This window comes from Catharus ustulatus, chromosome 1 (genome assembly GCF_009819885.2).
Source record: "Catharus ustulatus isolate bCatUst1 chromosome 1, bCatUst1.pri.v2, whole genome shotgun sequence".
NCBI classification, from domain to species: Eukaryota; Metazoa; Chordata; class Aves; order Passeriformes; family Turdidae; genus Catharus; species Catharus ustulatus.
Genome location: NC_046221.1, coordinates 36,606,664 through 36,633,426, shown reverse-complemented (window position 1 = coordinate 36,633,426; position 26,763 = coordinate 36,606,664). Strand labels below are relative to the sequence as shown.

Sequence of the window (26,763 nt, the reverse complement as noted above, 5' to 3'; positions counted from 1 at the left end):
CAGTCTCAAAGGTGCAGAACTCCATATCCAGCATAAACAGAACAGATGACTGGGGATACAAGCATAGCCTAGGATGAGGATGGAGCCCTGGGAAACACCCCTAGGGACAGGACACCAGTCTGATGTCATCCCATTCCCTAAAACTTCATGCCTGACCCATGAGCCAGTTGCTCACCCATTGCCTAACACTGTTGTCCAGCTGTGTGCTGGACATTTTGTCCAGAAGGATACTATAAGAGACAGTTTCAAAAGCTTTGCTGAAGTCCAAAAAGATTACATCTACTGGCTTATGAGGTAATACAGGTGGAAAGGCGCCTCTGGAGGGCTCCTGTCCTCAGGGCTCTAAACAGTGAGGTTCTTTAAAACCTCCAAGGGCAGACTAAAACCTCTCAATGCTCTCAATGCTTTCCCAAGCTCAACCTCATGAGGTTTCTTTGTATCCAGCCAGAGCATCTTCTCCTTCCAGCTACACCTGTTTCCGCACGTGCTCTTGCCATGCACCATCATGAAAACTGTGGTTCAGCTTCCTCAAAAACCTCCTTATAGGCACTGGAATTAAATGATGTGCAAAAGTAGAAGTAAATCCTAAATAGGCTGCGATTTGCTGACAGTAACATCAGACCTTTGTATGGGTGTCACTGATTTCCTCTCCTTCTCAGTCCTAACTGAGCATTAGCTCCCTATCCTTCCCCAGCATGCTGATCCAGCAAGGTGTGACAAACACGGGCTCAGCTGCAAGGACACCTGGGTAGAGCACCACTGACTACAGACAAACTTGCACATCCATAAACAGTCTCTCAGAAACGTGAGGGGCTACAATATCACATCTTCATACTCATCTTCAGTATCATTCTTGGCTTGGAACTAGTATTAACCATCCATTATCTCTCAGTCAAAAAGCTGGAAACCAAGCTTGAATTTATGTTTTAAATGCAAACTGATATTCTGAAATCATTCCTTGGCCTGGGAGTATGTGCTGGTAACACATTAACCAACGTGAGAACTGGTAACACTGCATCTATACCTAGGCATGTGTTTTCAGACCTTGCCAGACAGAGGGAAGAGAGAACAGCTAAGCCTTGCATATGCTCCCTGTTTTGCTACACATGACCGTAAACCAGCAAATTGTTACACTAACCTTAACTTGCATATCGAGACATTCCATTGAAATGATACGCTGTAGGCTTGTGATTAGCTATCAACAGATTGTCACTTAAATGTCATCCTTCACGAGTTATTTAAGATGAAATAAATTTAGCCGAGAATCAAGCCACACTGGGGGAAGTTCAGCTTGTAGAAATAGCTTTCAGTCACACTCATTTCTAGTAGTGTGTAATGATATGGGTAAAACGTACCCATATTTTGTATGATGGAGACACAGCAAATGTTAATAATGGTTTAATTAGTCATTTGTACCAGCAGTAAAAATATCCACAATTACTCTTATGAAGCCCAAACTGGAAGGCTGGCTTTCATTCCCAAGGGAACAGGCACACTACCAGATCATGGGAATTAGGAAGAAAGTGTTTTCCTGACTGCATTCCACTTTTGTTCATTATTAATGCATTTTTCATCCTCAAAAAGCATGACAAGAGATCCAAGTGCAAGACGAAGGCATGGGGGAGAGAGAGAGACAGAGAGAGGAACTGTCAGTGTATGAACTTGAACTTACTAGCACTAGCCTGGCACTTCCTACCACACATCCATAAACTGCGCTGGTAATAAATAGCATGAATCCTCAATTCAGAATTTGAAGTTTTGCTTATAGGGGGCTCTTCTGCAGCTTGTTATACTGTTTCCAGCAATGTCCAGTCTGCCAAGGAAAGGCTTGCCCATGTCACATCTTTTCTCCTTAGTACTGCCAAATTCCAGGTCCTTCTCACCCACGGCAGAACACATTTCTATTTCAAGGGGCATTATTACTTCAGAAAAAAACCCAAAATTGTGGTTAACACCTGGTGGCAGCAGCGAGTAGCAAGGAAGGAATGATGAAATCGATACTCAAACTTCAATGAGCATAAGATACGGGCAAATTCCATAGAAATGTTGAGTTTTCCATGTGCCCATGTGTGTATTTCTTCATTCTTTATGCGTATCTTTGCAAGTCCAGGTTCGAGTATGAGTGTTTTCTGAGGGCATTTTATCCCACAGTGTGTGTGTGTATGAGTGTGTGTGCGTGTGTATCTGAACAATTCTAACGAGCAGTTCAGACCATAGACAGGAACCAGATGATCCTCACAAACACAAGAGCAATGTAGCACTTCTTAGCTGTTGCTGCTTAGCCTGCTCCCCAAGCCTAGGTTGCAGCAACTGCTCTTATAATATCTAATGCCAGCTCAGGGCTGAGGATAGGATGCTGAAGCCAACACTGAAATGCAGAGAAGGGTGTGCCTTGATATGTTGGGGTTTCATGTCCTTGCTCTTCTTCTCCTAGAGTACTGAGAAGGCAAACCTAATTAAGTTAAAATACATCTGTATGAAAGAAATAAATAATAATATAGAACCAGTTAAGAAAATAACAACTATGTTTAATATTTTCATCGTTTTCCTTGGAGAAAAAGAAATATTAGTTACCTGAATGTAGACAGCACTATGTCAGTGTCAGGAGACTTAATTTTGGAAGTGACTTTGTGTTACATTTGAGCAGCCTAAAGATCAAATATCATAGCACATCTCTGGGCTCTGACTCAAGAAAAGGAACAGTAACTGTCAGGAAACATGAGATTAGTATTTCTACCTCATGTTGGGACCTGTGAAGCTACATTTTCAAATGACAGGCTGCAAATGGTTTAGGAACTGCTTCATGAACTCATCTGCAGCCTGTGGAGCAGGGATGGAGTAGGTGACTCCTGTGAGCTGGAGGAGCTCCCCACCATAGGCTGCCTTTGCTCTTCAACCAGTGCCCTGGGAGGTCAGGGAGGAACATAGCATGGATTTGTAGGCACACCAGGGAATGGAGTCTGTCCCCAGAAAAGCTACCAGCCATTAACAACAACAGTAATTCCAAGCATCCCCCAACCTGAATTTGTGTCATTAGTGAGATGTCCCTTCGAAGGCAGATGAGAGAATGGGAAAACATGACAGCATATTATTGTTTTATAAACAATAAACTAAGCAAAAGATTAACATTAGTAGGTTTTCATGCTTTTTTATAAAAATATTATGGACTGCAATTGTCATGGTCCACAAAGTGATGACACAATTGAAGGCAGATGCACTTGCAGCAACGTTTCCTAGGCTGTTTCCCTGAGACTGCAGTGTTTGTAATAAGGGTGCGTGAAGAAGGGATGAAGGGCTGTTGAAACACAGCAGTGCTGAAACCATAATGGTGTGATAGGATTTAATGTGGAAAAAAAGCCAGTAAGGCAGGACTTTCCACTGATGCAAGAAGTAATAGCCCAATAATGTAGACTGGTCAGCCTTGCATTGCCATTTTTTATATCCTGACTAATCATGTGTGAAAGCTATTACTCCTGATGAATCCATATTCCTGTCTGTGTCCTCTCATGATCTGTATTAACTACTCCCACCACACCCTGAAAGTGTCCTCAGTGGGATTTTATAGTAGTCTTAATGCTGTTGCTCACACAGGCTGATTGGTACCTTGGCCTGTGCTGTATTGCAGAGATGATTATAACATTGCCAGGCTGTAAAGACAAAGGGGAGAGGATGTAGACTTTGGAGACTTTGAACCCTCCACTTGTTGCCTGAGAAGAGTTATCCTTACCAGAGTGGGGCTGTGCGAGAGAACACAGGAGAGGAAAAGAGAAACCACACGTGACCACACTGGTCCTGCCTGGGCCCAAGGAAATGCCCTGCCAAGACATCAGTGAGTATTTCTAAGAAAGATCCTATCAGCCCAAAAGAGGAAATGGAGAAAGGATGTCAAGGATTTGTCTTGAGTTTTCTCAAGGACACCTTGAAATTTTGCTGTTTCCCAGTGCCTGCTCCTCAGGATGGAGCATTGCCTTGGAGGGAAACAGGGAGCAAGAAAGGAGAGCAATATAAATATTATTACATTAGCCTTGCATCTTCTGGAGATGTGACTGTAGGACAAGTAGAAAAGGGAAAAAAAAAAAATCCCAGATTTTCTACAGTTATCTGTTGCTTTCTTTGTGTTCTCAGCAGGATTGAGTTTGGAGAACATGAGGCATCACTTCCAGCATGCAGCAAATTTCAGTATTCTGTGTGGTCATATGCTACAAAAATTTAGTTGCTGAGTGTGACAGTAGTTTTACAGCACTGTTTGAGGATGGCAAGAACCACAGGCCCATTGCAGTTTCATTAGCATAATTGGCATCTGCACTTATATGGATTCAGCATTACTGAAGCAGTTTCAAAGGGACTGATTATGTGCTGTACTCCTTGGAGCAGTATTTCAGACAGAGATCCCACTGGGATGGAAAAGCCATGAAAAAGAGCCCTAAATTTTATAGTGCTGTGTCAGTATTACTACACAAGAAAAGTGTAGTAACTAGAAGAAATTTGTCACATACAGCCAATTACCAGCTTAATGGATTTACATTTTCTTTTAGATTTATCTTGGTCAGTTCTCTGTTATAGCTTCCCTTGATCATCTAATAGGTTTGCTCTTTCCCTAAATACTGAACTTCAGTGTCTTCTGCTACTTGCATACAAATGTAGTCACTGACTTTGTGATCTAAAAAATAAGATGTAGTAGCATTCTAACAGCATTAAACTACACGTTTCTGCTAGCATCAGAGTGTGCTCAGAGTTTTTTTCTTTTCCTTTTTGAAGCAAATGCCCAAATGCAACTGCATGGCCAGCAGGGCAAAATCAGTAGGTAGGGTACAGCATCATGTACTTGCTTGTCCCCAAGTCTGAGGATACAGACTAGAACAGCCAAAAAAATTCTGACTATAGCAACACCTGCTGAGAGCTCCAACCTGTACTTGGATCTTGCTCAAGTTTCAAGGATGTCCCAGCTACATCACAGCTCTTACTCCAGCCAGTCTTGCAGTGCAACATAAAGTCATCAGGATTCCACACTACTTTCTTTTTCTTCTTTTACCCCAGATGTGCCAGAAAGTGGGTGTACTCCTCCAGGATGATTTTGCACTGAAAGGCTAGTGCAAGGGTACTGAAGAGGGTTGACAAACCTGACTTGTAGTTTTTTTTTTTTTAGGAACACTTTCAGTTGTTAGATAAAAAGAACAATTTTTTTAAACCTATATATTTTTAATATATACATTATGCATCCTTATATATGGGCTATGCAGATTTAACATCATAAAAATATGTGCATTATGCAATAAGGAATAGTGAAAATATGAAAAATTATGTTTCTGCTTGTGTTACAGTATGTGCACCTGCAGCTGTGCACAACCTGTGAGACCTGATGGCTGCCAGCTCCCCCGCCCAGCGAGGGACACTGACAACTTATTGACAGTTTATAAGGACAGAAGCTAATCCAGTGCTGACTTTTGCTTTCACAGGTAGGAACTCAGGTTCTCATTCTGGAGGGCAGCTGTGACATCTTTCTGGAGAAAGGTTTCCAGCACCAGGTCCCTGCCATTCAATCACCCAAGAATTTCAGGGATCTGCCCTGAAGCTTCGGGGCTTAGTGTCTACAGGATCCCGTCTAGATTTGTCACGTGTTACAGATGAAGAAAAATAGGATAGTAATGGAGAGCCACTAGTCTTTTAGATAGTCCTGTATTTCTTACCATCCCAAGTTAATTTACCCCTTCCCATACCCTGATCATGCTATTAAATGATTTGAAGACTATGTTTTTGAATTAATGGGTTTGTGGGTTTTTCTCTTAAGCCAAAGGGGATTAGAGTGAAAATGTCAAATATAATTTCAGAAAAGACCACAGGTGCCCTTAAACTGTCTTTGGGACACAGAGAAGAAAATTGTTTTCTCCATTTTGTTCCTTAGACCGCTGTGGGAGACAGCAAAGAAAGCATCACATATTTCTTTTGATATATCATAGAGAGTAAGCTGTGGGGTGCTGTAAAGCACTGTTAAATGCAAATATATTTTGGGAAGGATGATTAGATTTAATAAGGTATTTAAAAACAGCACTAAATATGTCAGTGGGAATACAAATAGAATGGTTATGTTATTTTAAAATTAAACTGATATAAGTACAGTAATTTCACGATTATAAGCCACACTTCCGGGTGTGGGCAACTTTTCATTCTTTGTCCATACATAAGCTGCACCTGATTATATGCCGCACTTCCAGGTTTCAGCAACTGTCTTGAGTTACAATAGAGAGTGTGATAAAAGGTATCTATTCTATCACCATCTGGTGAGGGTGGGGGCAGTGATCCTTATCTCAACGGCAGATATTCTGCTAATGGGCCATCCATTGAAACCAGGCAGGGCATTGTTCTTTATCTTTTTACAACCCATCCTTCCTCCAGAAAGTAATTTTCTGCTAATGGCCCATTGAGTCCCACTGTGTGACTGATAAAATTACTGCATCCCATTGGAAGTTGCTCCAGCCAGGGGGAAGAGCCCAGCATTTCTTACCAAGATAAAAACAGAGGTTTTGGGACACTGAGGTAGCCCCTTTCTCCACTGGACTCCAGACGAAAACCGGATTTCTCCACATCACCACTGGACCTCCAGAGGGAAACTGCACCTTGTACAGGAGCACTGCTTCAACTGAACCACATCTGTCACTGCAGGAGGATGCAGCCACCATTGAATGGGACTGCTACCAACACCCTGCCTGATGGGGTGTCAGGTTGTACTCTTACTTTGTCAGGGTTTGGAGTTTGTTTCTTTGTAGTACTGTATTTCTATTTTAATTTCCCTAGTATAGAACTATTATTTCTAATTCCCATATTTTTGCCTGAAAGCCCCTTGATTTCAAAATTATAATAATTTGGTGGGAGGGGGTTTACAATCTCCATTTCAAAGAGAAGCTCTTGCCTTTCTCAGCAGACACCTGTCCTCCAAACTAAAACAGCAACTTTTCATTCTTTGTCCGTATATAAGCTGCACCTGATTATAAGCTGCACTTCAGGTTGGGACCAAAATTTTAGTCAAAATGGTGCGGCTTATAATCGTGAAATTACTGTACTTACATTTTTTTTTTTTTCCTTTTAGAAGAAAGGAAAGAAAATCTAGGTTTACATTACAGAAGGGACAGTGAGGATTTCCCTATTTGCTCTCCAGAGTTTTCTTAAGCTTGATATTTTGAATCAATGAGTTGAACAGAAACAGGATCTGTGGATCACAAATGAGGATCTGGATACATATGGAGTTGATGAGGTGATTAATATCACTTTCCTGTACATTTCAAAGAAAATCTGTTGTGTTCTGCACAGAAGTATCTGTTTCAATGGGAACAGTCACCACCTATTCCACAGCTTCTTTACGTGGTTTCAGCAGAAAAAAAAATTTACAGTTTCTATATATGATAGTCATTAGAAATCACACTTAACAAGGAACAAAGGGCTCTAGGTCAAGCTGTGAATGTCCAGAGACATCCCAGCCTTGCTAACAGGATGTGCTTTCACACATGCATTTGGAAGCAGTTCCATGACTCCCACCCCTCTATCCCAGTCCTGTGTTGTCCTTGACCATGCTTAGCAGGATTATTTCTGTGACTGTGCAATGAGCTGGCTCAGTTAAAGAGCATTAAAAAAAAAATTAAAAAAGAAAAAATAGAAAGAAAAAAATTATTTTTCAGCCTGGCTGCACATTCTTGGCAGTGCATCGCTCACAATCCCCAGGTGCTTGCAGCAGCTCCTGTGAAACCACAGCCTCACTGCAAAACTCCTCTGCTGAGGAACAGGAAAGAGTGAGGGGCATGCTATTAGCTCATTTTATCCACCCTGGTGTTTCCTGATATGGAAGAGCACCAAGCTGGTTCACACGAGTTGGAAAAGGGATTGTGTGATAATGAAAATGACAGTGGTGCCAGCCCCAAGCATTCAGAAATCCTGAGCTGGGCTGGCAGAAGTCATAAGGTCTTTAAAAATGAGAAAGATAGTATTTCTTTTAATTCTTGTTGCAGTCTTAACCTTTCAGGTACATGAGATACTGAATGCACATCTTAGACTTTTCAGATGGACTGGATTGATACAATCACAAACCAAGACTTGCATACTGCTCAGAAAATATAACCAGTCTTTTCTTGGTGGCTCTTTATCTACCCAGCATACCTGACACTTACGTATCAGAAAATTGAATCTGACCCTGATAACTTAATCAAAACTTACCAGGCTGCTGTTGTGGGCACGTGCTGCTTGGGGCTGGCCACAATTCCTTGCTGCCAGCTCAGGGTGAGCAGTGAGGTCTCTGAGCTGCAGATACCTGCAGGCACCCAATGCTGGTGGCTCCTGGGCCACTGACCTGCTGGTGTGCCACACACCATTTTGGGTCACGTCCTGCTCCAAAGCCTGCCAAGTCAGTTGGCATCAGGAAATTCTTTTCCCCTGCACTCCACTGATTTAATTTGGCAAATCCTCTGAAGATCAAAACCTCCTATGAACCAGTAAAAGTTTCAGATTACGTATATCTCTTCTTGGGTTTGTGGGTGATCAGTGAATGCCCATGTGCATTATTTATTATGCAGTTGAAGTGTTTTGACAGAGTCGGAAAATCAGGAGACAGTTCCAGCTCAGCACTGCTGATGATCCAAGAGAAATCACAAGAATTATTACATTGGGTGAAAATCTGCAGATCAGCACATGCAGACCTGCCAATACATACACACAGATCTATATCTTACATTGAGATATGCAGTTTTTTACTACCATAATTTATGTGCCAGCTTTCTTCTTCCCTCCCCAAACTGCTTGGCCTCATGCAGGCCTGTCCAAAAGCCTGATAAAAGAAAACAAACACTGATTTCAGGTGGATGAATACGTGGTTCCCAGCCAAAACCACTTTGCCTTGCACAGTAGTTCTGTTTTGCATTGTGAGTCATTACATGTACCTGTGAACAATGGGCAAAGCAGTCACAGCCTGTTTTAAGCAGGATCTGACCACATCAGTGCAGAGAGAATTGCTGGGTTCCCATGGTGGGTGGGCAGTGGTCAGTGACCTCAGCTCTAAAGGTGTAAATGTCTGTACCAGGTGTGAGGTGAAGGAGTTGGTGCTGGATTCCTCCATAGCAGAGAAGCAAAAGTATCAGACACTAAAAGGACTTTTGAGCTACATTTTATTTGTATTTGTTTGGCACAAAGAGGAGCACAGTTCTGGCCAGTCTCCACAAGTGAAACTATTAATAATGTCTAACACCAGATATGATCATGTAGTGGAACTGATCCATTGCTCTCACCAGATGCAGTGCAAGGCTGGCACTGGTGGTCTGGGTGGCTGGGGAAGGTGCAATGCAGGCTGCAGCAACCTGGCTTCCTTTTCTCTCCAAAAAGCTGCCAGAGATCTGTGGATTCTGGACTTTTTTTGACCTATGATGCTCTGACGGACATAATATTTTCTGAAAGTGTTAAAAGCATAGCCAGATTCATTCACCTTGACTTCAATGGTTTGCCCCCAACAAAAATGTCTCAGACCCCTGAAATCCACCTGGTGCTCACAGCTCTGACCTTTGGCTGGGCACTGCCATAGCCACAACCTCTTTCATACATACCCCAGCAGGAGGGACCCTCAGAAGCCTCCTCTGCCCCCATTCAGGCACTCCTGCCGCTTTGCCACGGCTGTCGGCAGTCCAGTCGTGCAGCCCTGCCCGTGGCAGGAGTCCACTGAAAACCAATCCAGCCACGGCCTCAGCCCATCACCACTGCTGCGAGTGCCAGACACAGGTCAGGTTACCCGGGAGCTGACACAGCCACCGCTGCTGCCTCCTCCCTGCATCCTGCACCACCTGCCTCAGGCTTGCAGGGCATGACCTCTGCATTTTTCCCCACCAAAACGGCGTCTTTGCACCTGAAAGGGTCTTGCTTTGATGCTTACTGAAAGTGGTGAAAGAAATGAACAGCAGGAAATCATAGCTGGAACAGTAATGTAAATAGTAATAACACCAATAAAAAGAAAACTTCCACATTCAGCCAAATGCCTGCTCTAAACGACAGCAGTAAAGAAATATATGTATTTATATGGGTATAACATACAGTTATGTGTGGGTGGGTGTGTCTGAACCATAGTGCAGGGAGGATGCTACTTATCCTTGGACCCATAGCAGGTCTAACAGCAATTCTTGTCCTTGATTCCTATTTTGGAGGGTGCTCAACTTAAATCTAACTGTGATGGCAACAAAATTCCACAGTATGACTGCAGGACATAATTCACCGAAACATAATAAATAAATTTCTGATTATTTCACAGAATTGGAAAACCTGCAGTTTAGAAACATAACTACACAGTGTGTGCAGCACTTTCAATACATGCTCACATTCCAGTTCACTTACTAATGGGCATGTGGGTAAATGCAGTCTTTCCCTAAATCAACACTGTGTTGCAAAGACCAGTCGCCTGTACAGGACCATTGCCAAATATGTTACATGGAACTTTTCCAGTCTTTCTGTTAAATTATGCTATTTCAGTGTATGTAAATTTAAATTAGCAGATTCACCTCATGGCAATGTAGTACTCTACAGTCAGTACTTTAGGGAATATTTGGTGTTAATGTCTTCAGTAAAAGAGCTTTAATTACCTTCACCCCAGTGCTGACTGATTCACTTTTCCAAGTATAATTCTTTTCTATTTAGAAAATGAAAACACAGGTTATTCAGCATGCCTTACAAGTTAAGAAACTCAGGCTATGTCAGGTAAGGAGGGAGACCAGATCACCAGTACAGATTCTGAGCAGAAAACACACCATATGCAGCTTGCTGGAGCTCAGGGCTCAATATTACCAAAGAAAGAAATCCCCACTGATTCCAGTGCTGTAGTGGCAGACCTAACTATCAAAGAACTGAAACGCCTTTCTGATTTCATTTGTTGTGGCATATGTTCTAGAGGAGGGCAGAAGGAGCAAGTTATCAAATCCTAATTAATAATAAAGTTGGAGGTATTTTAATGCATTTTCTCTGTACTTGTCAACTGTCAGGTCGAAAGCAGCTCCAAAATCAGCACCAATGAAAACTCTCAGACTAAAATATCCATTTATTAGGTTATCCAACTGCTGCGACTGACAACAGTACTAACCCGTACCTGTACGACTCCATTTCGTTTTAATATTTTATACAAATGGAAATCCTTTAGCATGAGAATGAAGACAACATCATGAAAACAGGAATAAAGTTGTCTATTAAGATGCAAAGACAAATGCAAACTGTTTGCTTCATTTTCTCTTCTTTGAGTTACAAATTTCTTGCTGTCGTGAAAAACCTTTTCATCTTTCCTGAAATTCATCACTGTGGCACACTGGGTTGACAAATGTATTCATCACAGTAGTGTATTTCCCAGAGATTCCTGTCTTCTGCCTCAAGCACTTTATTCCTTTAGAAGATAAAAGTATTTTTCTGAGAAGAGTTTACACACATATCTATGTGGCTGTAGGCTCACGCACGTCATCAAAGTATTAAAAAAAATCATACTTCCAAGAAAAAAATCAGCTTTAAGGATGGATATTCTTTATGACAAAATCTTATTTCCACAATGGCTGTGCAGTGATCATCCTTCCACTGTGTTTGGACAGTGAAATGCTCTCTGCTGTAGCAATTAAGGAGCATGCAAGTGTACTTTATGAATGTCAAAGTTTTGTTGGAGGTTCTCAGTGTGTGGCAATGCAGCTGCATTACTACATTTGGATGTGTGATAGCCATTTACATAAGATGGCATCAGGCAACACATTATTACTAGGTAAGAATAGTTACTGCATTTTGGTTTATATAGCTGTCCTGAGGGGAATGAGAGCTGAGAAAGTTGACTATTACTGCAGCAACTGTGGTATTGGAAAAATAAGCTTTTCTTCATTTTTCCTTACACATACTGTTCCCTTTTTAATGGCACCTGCTCCTGGAGTATTGGGCATGAAAGGGGAATTTGTGAAAGCAGAGCCCCGACTTGTCTTCCTTTCTGAGCTCACAATGAAGCTAATTTTCAGAGGTCTCATTTCCAGTGGAATTTGGCTAGTTCAAAAATCTTTTCCATTTTTTCCCTCCCCGCACCCCAGTGACCACTTCAGTGCTTTATAGCCAAATATGTAAACTATTCACTGGAATCACTTTCCCACAACTGAAACCAAACCAGTCTGAAAGCAAATACCAGAGGACATAGTCAATAAGGGATCTTCATCTTATCAGGAAAGGAAATTTATGTATGCAGAAATCCTCTTCTCTAAACAGGCAGCTGGTTGCAATATTACAATTACAGTACATCATCCAGCATCAGAAAGTAAGGGGTTTGTATGCCCAGAAATTTCTCATTCAGAAGTCACATCCCCTATATTTTGCTTTACTTTTTGTATAAAAATCAGCATTTCTGTTTTAATACTTTCACTATTTCCACTTAATACTTTGCTACAGAACTTGTTGCATTTCAACAGAATATCCCTGTGTAGCAGGTGAAACCTCCCAACAAGACTTTTGTGGTGCATAAAGCTTTTAGCTAGACAAGGTGACTGACCAGTACTAATTCCCTCTCACTGGGCTTAGGCGCTTCACATTGGGTGTTAGTCTTTGAACAACTGGCCAAGCCAGAAAAAGTCATCTGCAAAATCACATCCCACTGGAGTTTCCGGTTAGTCAATACTGTCCACTCTGATCTACAATGAGCCTGAAAAAAAAACCAAAACACTTTGAGGCATTTGGTTATTTATATAAACAAAGTAGAATATTTTGACGAATAAATAAAATGTAAGGAAAATATTATCTTTTGTTTATATAAAGAAATATATAACAAAATATTCCAGTCTATAAACACCAATCCAAGGTAGGTTGATGTGAAAATGTATAAGGGTGTTGATATTCACTGTGTTTTAAGGAGTCAGCTTGGGGTGGGCTAATGGCAGAAAATATGTTAAATATGTTTTTCATTCTCTTTCCATGTCTCAGGTAATTTTAAAGATACAATTTATTTCTTTAATGTTTATTATATTTGGCTTCACAGCTATTCAGAGCTAATAGTTTTTTAAGATCTTATTCCCAAAAACATACAACTTCTTTTCACTATGCTTGGACAGTTTGGAGACATTTTAAAAAAATCATAATAAGATTTTGGATAAAATTCTCCTCTGTGTCAGTTCAGATGCCAGGGTCCTTGTACCTTTCCTAGGCCACTTTGAGACCGTATCCTGCTGAAGAAGATAAACTTAATAAATGGTGAAAAAAGTTGCATGTTATTCAAACAAGAAGAAATGTGAATAAGATTTCTAATATGCAATTCCAGATAAAATTACTACCTTTGTAAAAGTCTCCTTTCTATCCCCTTTCTACAGTATTCCTGTATATTTTTAACCAGTAATACTGTAAAACAGGCAACACAAGGACACACCAAACATCTTGCAAACTTCCTGCAACATTTTTTCCAATCAAAATGTGAGTGATGTCATTTCGTGCCATTGCTTTCTCATTTTATATATTCTTTATTTTCTGTTTTCTCTCTTGAATTTTCCTTAGAGTACAGGACTGATAGGAACTTAGAGCTGTTTTGCTGGCCCCTGTCCCTTGCTGATTGTTTAAAGGATGTTCATATTTGCCCTACCCTCATCTGGATATTAAATTTATTCTTTAAATAAGCAGAGCACAGGAGTTCTCTCTTCTCCTGTCTGCACCAGACAGGGGCAAAATTGATCAAATGAGCCACCATAAGCATAATGGTGATTTAGAAGTGCCAATTGATGATATTTGATTGATGAAGACATTATGATAATATGTTTCCACTACTATCAGTAACTATGAACAGTCAACAACTCAAAATTGAATCTCTAGGACAGAACTACAAAACCCTAACTGCTTTAGATTTTGATGGATAAAATGTCATAGAATGTGTAAAAATCTTTATGATGATGCTCCCAGCATACCATTATAAAATGAATGTGGTTTCCATCTAGCTCCCTAGTAGTGCTGATTCAGGGCCATAAAGAGAAATGCATCCCTCTGTTGGAAACTATAACATTTATATTGATTTCAGACATCTTGTATTCTGTGCAGAAATAAAATTAGCCCTGCTTTAATTTAGGAGTACAGGGCAGTGTTTGGAAGAGAGCAGTGGCAATGAGGACTCCTGGATTCTATTCCTAGCCACAGCAGTCATGCCATGACCTTGTGTAAGCCTGTTGACCTCTGTGCCTGTTTACCCACATTGAACAATGAAAAAAGAATGAATACCTACTTCACTGGGGTTGAAGCCCCCAGTCAGAAAGAGCCAAGTACACAGGCATTCCTGGCAAAGTAAATAAATCATAAGGATGTTTCAGATGAGCTCAAAAAGCATCTCCAGTATGAAGTTTCTATGGTCTCTTCAATTCGATCCCGTTATGTATTTCAGTGCAGCGCATACGGTCCTATCTTTAAAACACTGGGTCGTGTTACGTGCTGTGGGATAAGTTACAGCATGAAGATTTAATATTAACATTAATGGGAGCTGTGCAGTTAAAGCCTATGGCTCTCTGCTGAAAGTGTGCCCCCAGGAGAGCCAGGCTGCTAATAATTTACAAATTATCCAATTAAAAAGTGTTGTGGAAATTTCTGACTTCTGCAGACGTATCTTCTGAACGCTCTCGGAAATGCTGTGGCTTTCAGTGTGTTTGTATGTCAGCACTCAAACTTGTGTGAAATACTCTGTGAATGCTCCTAAGGGATGCTTGGACAGTGACTTACCCTTTAACAAAACATTTAACAGTACTCGTTTCCTTGCAGCACTGCTACACCTAACTTCTGAGGTTTCGTTTATGCTCTATTTCTATCATTCTGCAGTCAAATACTGTATTTTGTGGGACACTAGCAGATCAGACAATTCTGATATTAGTGATATTCTAATTTTTTTTGTTTCAGTTCTAATGACCTTTTGGGCTGTTTTTCGCAGAATAAGGCAGTAATTGATATCGTGACTTGAGTAAAAATATCCACATGCTACTGATTGGTATCAGGGAAACAACACTCAGAAAATCCCCCACTTCTGTGTTATTAACCTTCACGTATACAAGCCACCTCAACAACCTCCCGTGCTTAAACTGAAACAGACAGGTATCTCCAAGATCCATATTTTTACTTCCACATTTTACTACTTAAAATTTTTCATGCTATATTGTCTTATAACCCAGAGGGGGAAAAAAGAAAAGATCAGTGGTCAGAGATCTGTTGGTTGATGACACATTTCAGAGCAGAGGGTACAGCCAACAAGCTTGTCCCCAGCTGGATCCTGACTATTGGAGCAAGGAGCTGGAAAACCAGTAACAAAGATTTGCCTTCCCCCACTGAATCACTACCTTGCATGAATCTGCACAAGGTGCTCCTGAGACAGGTGAGACACTTTCATGCAGGACAAACTGTCTACAAAAATTGCTCGAAATAGCAGGTGAGGTGAAAGTAGATGTTTTTCTGAATAACTCCATAAACTGATAAGCTTCACAGGGGGAAGGACTTTATCAGCTCTGAAACATTCTTTTCACTTTGAAAAGGAGCAGTCTAATTTGGGGACAGACAAAGGCAATGTTTCCTGATGTCATTTTCTCCTTCACTGACTGCAGTGATAAAATGAGCTCTATTTTCCACAACCATTGATCTCTCTACCACATTGTTGTCACAGTCCTCAACTGCTTTGCATAGTGTCAAAATCTACCTGTTTCATATTTGCAATTTACAAAATACTTTTATTCACAAACAAACCCATAGGTACACAAATAATAAATTAGAGGGCTATTTGAAATTCATTAAAACATTTACTTATCATAATCAGCATTTCTGGACATATCCAGATGTCAAAAACACTCATTTAGAAAATGTGGCAATGTTGATTTATTTTCTTTTGCCTGGTAAAATTGGACTACAATTCTTAACTGGATAAATAAAATAAACCAAGCAAACACATTCCATCAGATCACTGGTATCCAAAGCTAACTAACATATCTGCCTCAGCTAGCACCTATAGAAAACCCTTCTATTCTCATGTTGCCAGTGTCCAAAAGAACATGTTCACGTGCCAGGCTCCTGCTGGAATCAGAGACAAGTACATGAGCGAGGGCAGAACCACACAAATGAGTGTTCACACAGAATATACTTGTTGCTTTATTAAACATTGATTTTTCTTAGGTTAATAATAAAGTCTAAGTAGATTTAGCTGTATGTGGAGCATTAAGAAGTCACAGTCCATTTTGAAGCTACAAGAAAATCAAGAAACTTGAAAGTCATATCAGCATTGTCTGTAGCAATATGCAATATCAAAAAGCCTCTGTCTCTCCAGTCCTCTCTTTTTGGACGGGAAATGAAAATTCAGGAGAAAATAACTTTTCCCAATCATAGTTACCATGCTGGCTGGGCTGGCTGCAGCATTGTTTTATGGAAAAGCAGCACAGTCTAATTTCAGGGTTACCTCCATCGCTTCTCGCTCCTTTCACAAGAGGTTTTTCAATTCCCACCTATGTCCTACCTATCCTAATATGTCACTTCATGCTTGATGTACAGCTGTACCATTCAGTACGCCTGTAAATTATATCAATATACAGTATCAGAGGGTTGTAGGTGACATCTCCGCTGGTCTTCTGTCAAAAGAGGCGAACACTGAATAAATACATTTCAAAACCATCTTTCTCTTTTCTGAATTAACTATCCTCTATATTCTACTTGTACATGTCTGCTCTGTCTGGCATTTTGTCAGAGTCCCTCGCTGTGTGTTTATCCGGCCTGCTGGCACTCCCTCCAGCTCTCCTTCCTTCCTTCCTTCCCAGACCCTTCCCCTTGGATCAGGAACTCAGAACTGCCTTTGGTGCCGGAGGGATCCCACCTCGGGCCAAGCCGCCTGTGCCGATAACCCCCGTCCCGGGGCTTTTTGCTCCGAGTCGCCAAGGCCATGTCAGGGGAAAGCAGAGCTATTTCCAAGGGCCGTGCCCGCTCCCGCTCCTCTCCCACGTGCCCACCCCACGTTATCGCCCCGTGCCGGGCCCGCCGCGCCCCACCCGCCAATCAGCGCCGCCCTTACTCTGCCCCGCCTCCCCACGGCCAATCAGCACCGCCCTTACTCTGCCCCGCCTCCCGAGGGCCAATCAGCGAGGGCCTTGGTGGCGCGGGCGGGTTCATTCAGGAAGCTGCCGGGGAGCCCGAGCGGCGGGGCGGGGCCGGGGGCCGGGCTCAAGGAGGCCCCGCCCACAGCGGGGCAGGGCGCGCGGCCCCGGCGCGCGGCGGCCGGCGTGGGGGGCGTGGCCGGGGGCGCGGGCGGTGGCGGCGGGGGGGCGTGGCCGCGCGGCGCGCGGAGCCGGGAGTCGTTGGCGGCGGGCGGAGGCGGCGGCGCGCGCTCGCCATGGTGTTCCTGAAACTCCGCGAGCAGGTGGGTGTTCCCGAGCTTCCCTTCCCCTCTCCTCCCGTCCCGGTGCCGCCGGGCGCGCCCTCCGCCGCCGCGGGGTGCCGTGCGTGCGCGGGTGACAGGCGGCGGGCAGCGGGAGGCAGCATGGCTGCTGCCGCCGCCAGGGTCCGGGCTGGGTGGGAGGCGCCATGTGCACCCGGTGCGGGCGCCGGTGCCCCCGCGGGGCGGGCGGGGGCCGCCGTCCCTCGCAGGTACCGGGCCGAACAGGTGGTCGCCGCAGCCCGCCCGCTCCTCACCTCCCCTGGCTGGCGGGTCCCTGCCGAGCCTCCGCCCCGGAGCGAAGGGAAAGCCCGGGAGGGGTGATGAGGGTGGGTCTGAGGGCTCCCCCCGGGCCAGCCCAGCCCCGCGCCCCTTTTGGGAAGGGCAGGGTGTCTGCGCGGGGGCAGCCGGGCCTGGGGCACTGGCCGGTGTGAGGGGATGGACCTGGAGACTGCCGGCGGGAGGCGGCGTGCCCGGGAGATGGAGCTGGAGCTGACGGCGCTCCCCCGGACCCGGCCCTTGCCCTGCGCAGTTTCACGTGCCCGGGAGCCGCCTGCTCGTCCCTCCACCTTTCCCTTCCAGGCCTTTTTTAAACCTTTTGTTCCGCCGCCGTGTGTTTCTCCTCCCGCGGTTTTGACAGACCTTCGCCGAGCCCGCGCTCCCCTCCTGAAAGCGAAGGAGGTTCTTGGTGCCTTCAGTGGGTTGTTGCTCTCGTCGCATCCCACCCTTCTTTGTCTGCCAGCCTCTTCGGTTTCCATCCCAGCTGGTGAAAAATACTTGTCTTCGCTGCTCTGTCCTTTCCCGGTGTCTCCCCTGTCCTACCTATTGTCTCCTGTGCAGTATCAGGATACAAAGGTGGGAGGGTCTGCGCTGCCAGTTTGCCGCCTATGAAAAGATGTTTCGTAGGAATGGTGTTTTCTCGTGTTTTATGTGTGTGAGGCCAAATTCCGTCTAAAAAAACTCATTCATCCTGTTGTGGGTCTCCTCGTTACTCTTCCTCAAAGATAACCAACTGTAACGCTTGAAGACCCCACCCCTTCCAAAAAACAAAAAGAAAAGCCCTGCAGAAAAAAAGCCTGTAGAAACTTGGGGGTGGTTAGGCAGCTGGTATCCTGTGTCTGTTTGTTATGCTGATCAGTATCAGCCCATCCTTACCTGCTCTTTCATTAGGTACATACACATCTGTCTTTTCACACCTAAGGTTGCGTGATCCCTCGGGGACGTTTGGTGAAACAGGGGCTGGGATCTTTTATGTCCTGCTGTGTTGTATGTAAACTTTGTGAAGTCTCATGTTGTTTTAGAGCCTCATCTATGAATCAGTAACAACTGTGGATCGAAATACACTTAGTGTCCTTTGAGTCAGGTTTCCTTTCAGGATTGTTGCTGTTCTTCTATGGGAGACTTCCTGCAGAAATAAGCACTTGTTCATCTCTTCTGTTGAATAAGCTCTTCAGTTAAAACCAAGACTACAACTCTTCTGCAAGTAATAATTGTGAAATAGTTAGCGAAAACCCCATTATCAATATGTTACATGAAAGTTCTGTATTTCAGAACTTTCGTTCTGGGAAGGAGCCTGCTATTGACAGATGTTGAAGTGAAATATTGGACTGTGTGGGGCCATGGGTTTGACACACTAATACATGTGAAGCTTTCAGCTTCTGTCATAATCCAAGTTTTAATCCAGAAGAAGTACAAGATGGATTTTAAAGAGGCTTGACAGATCTATAAAGGTGAATTGATACCCTGGGAATTGAAGTATTTCACATAAAGGAGAGAGTGCTAGCGAAGGGAATGCTGGTTTTGGACAGTCTTTTGTAGAGGGAGTGATTTTTAGCAGCAGCTGTATGGCTGCTGCTAAAGTGTCAGTTGCTTGACAAATCAGTTATTTCAAACTGAATTCTGTTATAACTGCGTAAGAATGCCAGAAAGTCATGAGGAATGATGTTAACATGAAATCCCTCAGCTTTGGTAGTTACAGAGCATTCCTGCAGGTCGGTGTTGCAGTGTGCTACAGGATGTCTTGACTTGAGGACAGGATGCTGTGCTGGGAGTGTGGCACCTCCTGCTCTTTATGAAAACCAACTTATGGTACTGTGTGGGAGTAGAGGTGGTCCTCTTCAGGAGTACATGAAACATACTTCTTGTTTGCTTGAACCATATGCTTTGCTCCGTAGTGTTTGGTTAGAATAAAGTAAGCTGCCTTGTGTGTTTGTAATCCTTATAATGACTCTCTCTTCAGTGATGGCTGTGCTTCACAGGGAGGTGCAAGGGCTGCTCTGTTGTTTGTGCTGTTCAGCTGGTATGAAGAAGGGAAGTGATTTGCTAGTTTGTTTCTTCAACTGTCAAATTAATAACTTACTGAAACAAATTTTTTTACTAAATAAAGTATTACTTAAATGTAATTATCAAGATTATTTTTTCAACTTCAACATGAACCTGTTGATTTTATTCTTTGATAATGTAGGAGGGCTCTGTGTTAAATGTCAAAATTATGTAGGGGACAGGCAGACTTATGCCATACAAGAAGTGTTTTCTTGCACTTAGTTTTTCAAGTTACTGCAAGCTAGTGTAAAACAGTGCTCGGGAAGTTACAACGAGGTGAGAAATTCTGCTCTTAGGCTCTTAGTTGAGCTCAGAGGGTGAAATCCCAGTTCCGCTTGCTTGATTTAATTTACTTAGTACCTGATAAACAAAACTTTGATCCTGCAGATGCTTAATGTGTTTGTGAAGCTCAAATATTTGTTTGTCTGTGGAGGCCAATTTGACACGTTTAACCTTCAGAATACAGGTTTTCCATGCACTGAGAAAAGTAGGCCTTTCCTTGGGTTCAACAACTAGCCAGCCAGTACATGATCTATAAATTTGTGTTACTGCTTGAGCTTTATTGCTTTGCCATCCTACAGGTAGAAATATATTTCAGAGTTTTGACATAATTGAGGGTGTACACTGCACTTTCAGAAATGACTTATGTTTGCTTTCAAAGTACATCAGGTATCAAAAAAACTCATAAGCTATGTTTGCAAAAATTGCATTTAAAGCTAAATTGAACTGTACTGGGCAAAACTGATACCTGTAATGCTCAATAGTGAACTGTAACTCAGGTATAGAAAAGCAATCATTCAAGTGTCAAATTAGAAGCTGTGGATTTTTATTTTTGCTCTTGGTTTTTTTTTTTTTTTGTGCTGTGTTGTGCAGCTGTTTTTTAATAACAAAGGAAGTAAATTGCAAAATCTGAATGTTAGACTATTCAATGTAGAGACGAAAAATATCGTAAAAGTACATTATAATTGAGGTATTGGCTCTTAAGTTTGTTTGCTTTTGTACTGTCTTCATATATTGGTGCTTGTATACCAGGTTCTTCTAGATGAGATGCTGCTTTAACTAAAAAAATGCTGAGTGAGATGAAGCCTAGATAAGTTTGTTTCTCCCTGAAATGTTGTGTTACACTGCTGTAAGAAACTGCCCTGACAGTCCAGTTTAGATCAAAGGTCACTAATGTTTTATCACGAAATGGTTTTTTTGGGTTGTTTTTTGTTTTTTTTTTTTTTTTTTCCTTTTTGGCAGTGTGTGGAAGGGAGGGTATAGGGTGGGGAAGAAAAAAGGAGTAACTTGCTTGTGGGTATCCATAGTGGTACGCCTTGCTATCCTGTGTCAAAGCTCTCTCACCTCTGCATAGCTAACTGTGAAAGACTTAAGTATCTTCTGGGGTTTTTGTTATGCAATCATAGTTTCTAGGTACATTAACTGTTTCCCGGAACAGATAAATTCTTACTTTAACGGGTTGCGAGTTTGTCTCTCTTACACCTAAGAGGTAATTGACAGCTTAGTTTTTCTTAGTGTGTAGGTGAAATTTGGATTGCCCAACACTCAGGGATTTTCTCCTTTTCTGTTACAAGCCTGACCTGCATATGTGCCTTCAGGTCATTTTTTAGGTTCACATAAGCCTACATCTCAGCAGAGTTTTGTTGAAAGGCATGAGACTAATTGAAACTGGCTTTTTTTATTTTGCTTTAGTTTTGCACCTATATAACTATTTCTTGTCAAAACTCGCTGGATGCAGTGTCATTGTATTTGGTAAAGCTTTATTTTTTTCTTTCAGTGCATCATAGTTTTAATATTATGCATTTCCCATTTTCTCAGAATCTTTAATCTGTAATAGGAAGATGTCTTAGGGCTAATAATGATGGGCATTTGAAAAGATTTTGTATGGGATTTTCCTGTATGACTGCTAGACTGTGCTTGAGGCAGTGCATTTATTTCCAGAAGTCAGATATGAGTGGTAAGGATCTAAGTAGGAACAACTGCATGAGGATATTAGAATGACCACTTATCTTTAAAGTCCTTGAACAGTGAGAGCACTGACTTCTTTATTGCCCATTTATATCTTTCTCTTAGCTAAGATGGATCTTGTTCAATTGGCAGTTAAACAAATGTTTGCAGTGTCATAGTGAACACTCTGAATGCCGCTATGGTTGCTATTTTCATTACTGCCAGCGTTAGACTTCATTCTTTTAGAATTCATGCCAAGAATAAATGTCCCAACTAGTTCCTTGTTACACTAAGAGGAGGAATGGTCTCCTGTGGTGATGAAAAGGAGCTGCTGCTGTTCGATGAGGGAGGGATATGGTGGGAATGGAATTATGTGGTACTGCTCTACAAATTCTGTTTAGATGTAGACTAATGGGATGTGTGTTTTATTTTTGACTTTTTTTGGTAGAAGTTACTTTAAAGTTACTCTTCTTTTAAAAAACCCAATAATTTCTTTAATGAATCTTGTAATGGCTAAGAGCCAACTCTTTGTGCTCTGTTTTATGTCATATGTTCTTCCTAAAATTTGTATCTAATCTTTTCAAACTGTATGCAACATAATTATATTAAGAAATTGTAGTTCTTACCGAGACGTCTGAAATCTTAGTGTTAGTTCTCTTGTTCCCAGGCTAAGAACTTGCATGTGCTGAGAAGATAAGTTTCTTTAGCTGATGGACAACTCTGAGTAACCTGAACTCTATTTATCTTGTTATATGCAGTAATTACCAGCCCTTCCATTAGAACGTGTTGAGAGAACTTGGTTCTACCACGTGTTCGTTTGGGGGGATCAGATTGCCCCATGATAACTTGGGAACTTTTGACTTGTGAGCAAGCAGTTCTCCTCAGTCAAGAAAATAAACCTTTTAAAAGAAGAAGGAAAAAAAAAAGGTGGGGGAGAAACAAAGCAAGCCTTGATTTTGCAGTCAGATCCTTAAGGCGGATCCTGTTAACTCAGCAGCCTTCTGTGAGGATATAAAGGTCTATTCATGTAGATAGCATCGAAGCTTTCTGACCATTATTTGGAGGCAAGTATCAGAAGAAAAATGAGGCAAATGTGCACGTCTCTATGAAGAAGTGACTTCTTTAGCACCCACAAAAAAGGTGATTCCTGTGGGAAACTAGTAGCTGATGAGCAGCTGAATTAGCAGTCTGCTATCTGACATGGATTGTTATTTTCCCAGATTCCTATAGTTGTTGCAACCAACTGAAATGGATTGTGAAATAAGGTTATTGAAATTGAAGTAAATTTGGTTATTCTCCACCTCTTTTGTCAGCAAGTTTGTTTCTCATCTGCCATACCTGATATTTTTCTCTAGTCACCTGAGCCATCCTGAGGTCAAACTAATATCTGATGATTTGTTTTCTTGCTCCTGCCAACTTCTTACTTTGTTCTTACCTCTATTCCTTACTCCTATTTCTGGAAATTGAGTGGGAGACTTGTTGCCTTAGTTACGGTGACTAACTGTTTCAAAGTTATTTATAATGTTTGTGTTTAAATAACCTGTATCACAGTACTAATCACAGAACATTTCACATCAATAAAAAAGTAAACAAAGCGGTACATCACTGGGAGCATGCTTACTCTGCTGATTTTTGGGAGGTTTGTTTTCCTTTCATTTTTGGGGATAGAGGACAAGTTCTTATCTGCCATTTGAAGATGCATCTGAAATAAGGTGGTGTCTTGGTGTTATCCTTTGCATAAATGAGAAAAGAATCCTAATGTTTAAGCAAAATATCAGGGAATGTTACTCTTTCCTTAGTAGACATTAGCACTCTCCCCAGGGGGTGGCCACATAGCGGTTTAACTCTGTTAATTCAGTTGTGATTCTGGTGTTGATGAATTATACAGCACTGACCCATTTCAGCACAGAAACCAGAGTGAATGTAAGAGTGGTGGGACTGAGTAGTTGAGAGAGAAGGGAAGATGAGACTTGCAGCCATCTGTGTGGGTGCAGAGAGATAAAGAGGAAGCAGCAGCAGTGATATGCAAATAAAAGAGGGACAAAATAGTTAATTTGTAGCATTCTTGTAGATTAGGAAACTGCTTGTTAGCTGTGACTTTGCTGATGACTTCTGTCCTTAAATAATGAGATGCTCTTTACTATGAATTGAATATAATCTGAGATTTTCATTGTTTATCTCTACAGTAATGTATGTATGTGAATTGAGTGAACAGTACTATCTAAGTAGATTGTTTTCTACATGAATAAAGTCTACCTGTTTAGGGCAGCCTGAGAAGAAATATTTTTCTCAGTAAATTACTGAAATGGTATATAAATTTGAGAACTATGAAGCAGAGGTCTGCCTATTCCAATGCTTGAGGTCTGATAAAACAAAAAGGAAAAAATCAACAAGCTTATATTGTTAAACTTCAGAACTAAGTTTACAGGGATGGGGGTGAAAGTGTTTACAAGTTGCTGTAATTGACTCATACTAGACCTTCCTGAGTGCTCAGGTGTTTTAGGTAATTGCCTGTTTACATGACCCAAGTCTAATTCTGACAGTGTCTTGAACTGTTGTGAAGTCATCCTAAATGTTTAATATTTCCATATTCTCCGACAATGAGCTTCATTTAATGGCCTTTCTAATTCAGGATAGTGAACATTTGCCTATTAGTCATTCTTGGTCATTTTGCAGTCATGCAATTATACTTAAGGTCCACTCTCACTTTGTGCTGAAGTCCTGTACCTGCTTCCATCAGGTGCAGAAAAGAAAGCATGGATACATCTGAATTATATTTTTGTTTTTTTGCTTTGGCAAAGTGAAGGTATAGCGCTGCCTTAATGAAGGAAAAGAAGGGAGCACAAGCAAGAACAGTCAGGACAAAATGAAAATTAAATTATAGTTAGTAAGCCTTTTTTAGAGGTTACACAACTTCTAGCAATCATGAAGAATCCATGTTCTGTTTCAAGATTTTGCTGTTCGTCCTCCTTTTTGATTCTATTTTGATAGCTCCATCTATGCTGGTCCCCCTGACAAAGGAGGAAGTTGAACCTTACATCAGGAACCTGGTCATCAAGCAGCAGGCAGCATAATAGACCAGGGATCTACCCAGCTCATAGATGTAGAAGCTACTTGCGTCATAGACAGCTCATAGGGGCAGTGAAAAACATTTTCAGCAAGTTCTGTAGTTATTTATATACTAACGTAGTCTATAACTAATAAATAATTAAGTAGTTTAAATCCATTGCTGAAGACTAAGTTTTGTACTGTGTTTGGGGTAATTGGTATTCTCTTCTTCCCTGTCCCATCTTCAGGTCCTCTGCTTCTTCTCTCCATTGCTCATGAGAGTGGGAAGGTAATCTGTGCAATTCCTTTTTGTTCATCTCAATCACTTGGTGTGTCTTTCCTGCCTCAGATCTCTGTATAGTGTCTGCTAACATTTCATTCACTCCCCAGTGTGTCCCCACAAAGTATTGTTGGTAGGTTCAAATGAAGGGTATAAAATCGGGAGAGGAAGAAAAACAAAATGCTAACGTTGTTTTTCTGGTTACATTATTACTCATTGTTTCAAGTTAGCGCAATGTCCTAAGTCATGGTGGAAGGATGCTTCAGAAACAGCGTGTTAATGGAATTCCCTACCCCTGTCCTCTTTGTAACTGCAGAGTTTTGTTCCGTTCTTGCTGTGTTTGCTAAAACATGAGGATCGATAGAAAGAGGTCTTATGCTTAATCTGTGTTGCTGTGCAGTCTCTGCCAAATCAGAACCCTGTAATGGTGCTGCCTGATGGCTTTTATTTCCCTTGCTCCTTGTTTCAGTTCCAGGAGCTGTATTTTGTTTTATAGCTCTACTGTATCTATTACCTTTTTTTTTTTATTATTTTTTTTTAAACAACGCTCTTTCATTTTGGGGGATAATTTTCAGTATTACGGAGTACTTGTAGAAGAACATTTTCTCTTCTTGTTTCTGTCACCTGCAAGGCTGCAAAAATGATTATTGACCTGCAACAGTACTGATCCTATAGTAAACAACCAGCTCATTTATTTCTTCCACTCCTACCCACTGACATTGTTTGTGGTTCCTTTCCATCCATAAGCACAGGAACATTTAAAGTTTATTATCTAACACTACTTAGGTTACTCAATGGTAAATCTGTTAAAATAAAACCTTTCAAGTGAAGAATATTTTATGACTTGTCCATAGACATTTCTCTGTTTTTTACCATAAATTTAGCAAATTATAATTACTGCAATCAGGGATGTAAATAGTCAAGTTAATCTACTCCATAAGAAACAGAGCTCAAGAGAGTTCTTTGAATGTTTTCATGATGAGAGTGAAAAAGAATGGTGAAGAGAGGATTTATAAAACACCAGAGAGAACCTGGAGGATAGAAATGGTTAGGATATCACAGCTTGTCAGCATGAGTGAACAGCAGTGCTCTTCTGATGAACTTCAAGTTTAATAGTCAAGGATCATCCCAAAACCAACAGGTACCCTGTGGAGCTGTGTTTGCAATAACTTGAAGATATTGATTCATTTTTCTACCTACTGCACCTTCTTACAGCACAGTAAGGGGACTTTCACGGCATCTATGATCTCTGACTAACGTTGTGAATAATGCACAGAAGAAGATGCCTCCTGCTGTTTTTCTACACCCAGAGATGTAAAAAATGTTTTTGGATCAAGTATATAAAATTTGTTTTTTTGGAAGGGCAAATATAGCTACATGAAGCCATATCTTTTGTCTCTGAAAGGACTTTGACTCTGCACATCTTGAATTTCCTTCCTTTTTTTTTAAACTGTCAACATCTAACAAGCCATAATTGTTTTAAAAATGTGATATTTTTATAGCATGCATTTGAACAGATTATTTATGGACTTCTCATACCTGAAGGTTGATAACATTTCTGTAACACTCTGCATGTGCTAAAACTGCTTTCATAATCGTTTAAGTATTAAACTTGTTGCATACATAATTCAAGAGTAATTGCTATAAGTGCCATGGTTCATCAGTTTGTGTCCACAAGTATTGTAGGAATTTTGCAGAAAAATTACCATGACTGTTAAAAACCTGTTGCTTGTATCTTTGCATTTTAGCCTTTTCGTCTGGAAGGTTCTTTGCTGTT

At 41.5% G+C, this 26,763-nt stretch overlaps 1 protein-coding gene across 1 annotated transcript in view; it reads left to right on the top strand.

Moving 5' to 3' along the window:
* Positions 1 to 17,307: 17,307 nt before the first annotated feature.
* The window catches only part of ANKRD28 (ankyrin repeat domain 28), a 122,271-nt gene continuing 112,815 nt past the window's right edge, over positions 17,308 to 26,763 (top strand). Inside the window, exon 1 of the mRNA XM_033053583.2 lies at positions 17,308 to 17,374. Coding sequence (XP_032909474.1) covers positions 17,348 to 17,374 — 27 coding nt within the window. The 5' untranslated portion in view covers positions 17,308 to 17,347. The remainder of the gene's footprint in view (positions 17,375 to 26,763) is intronic.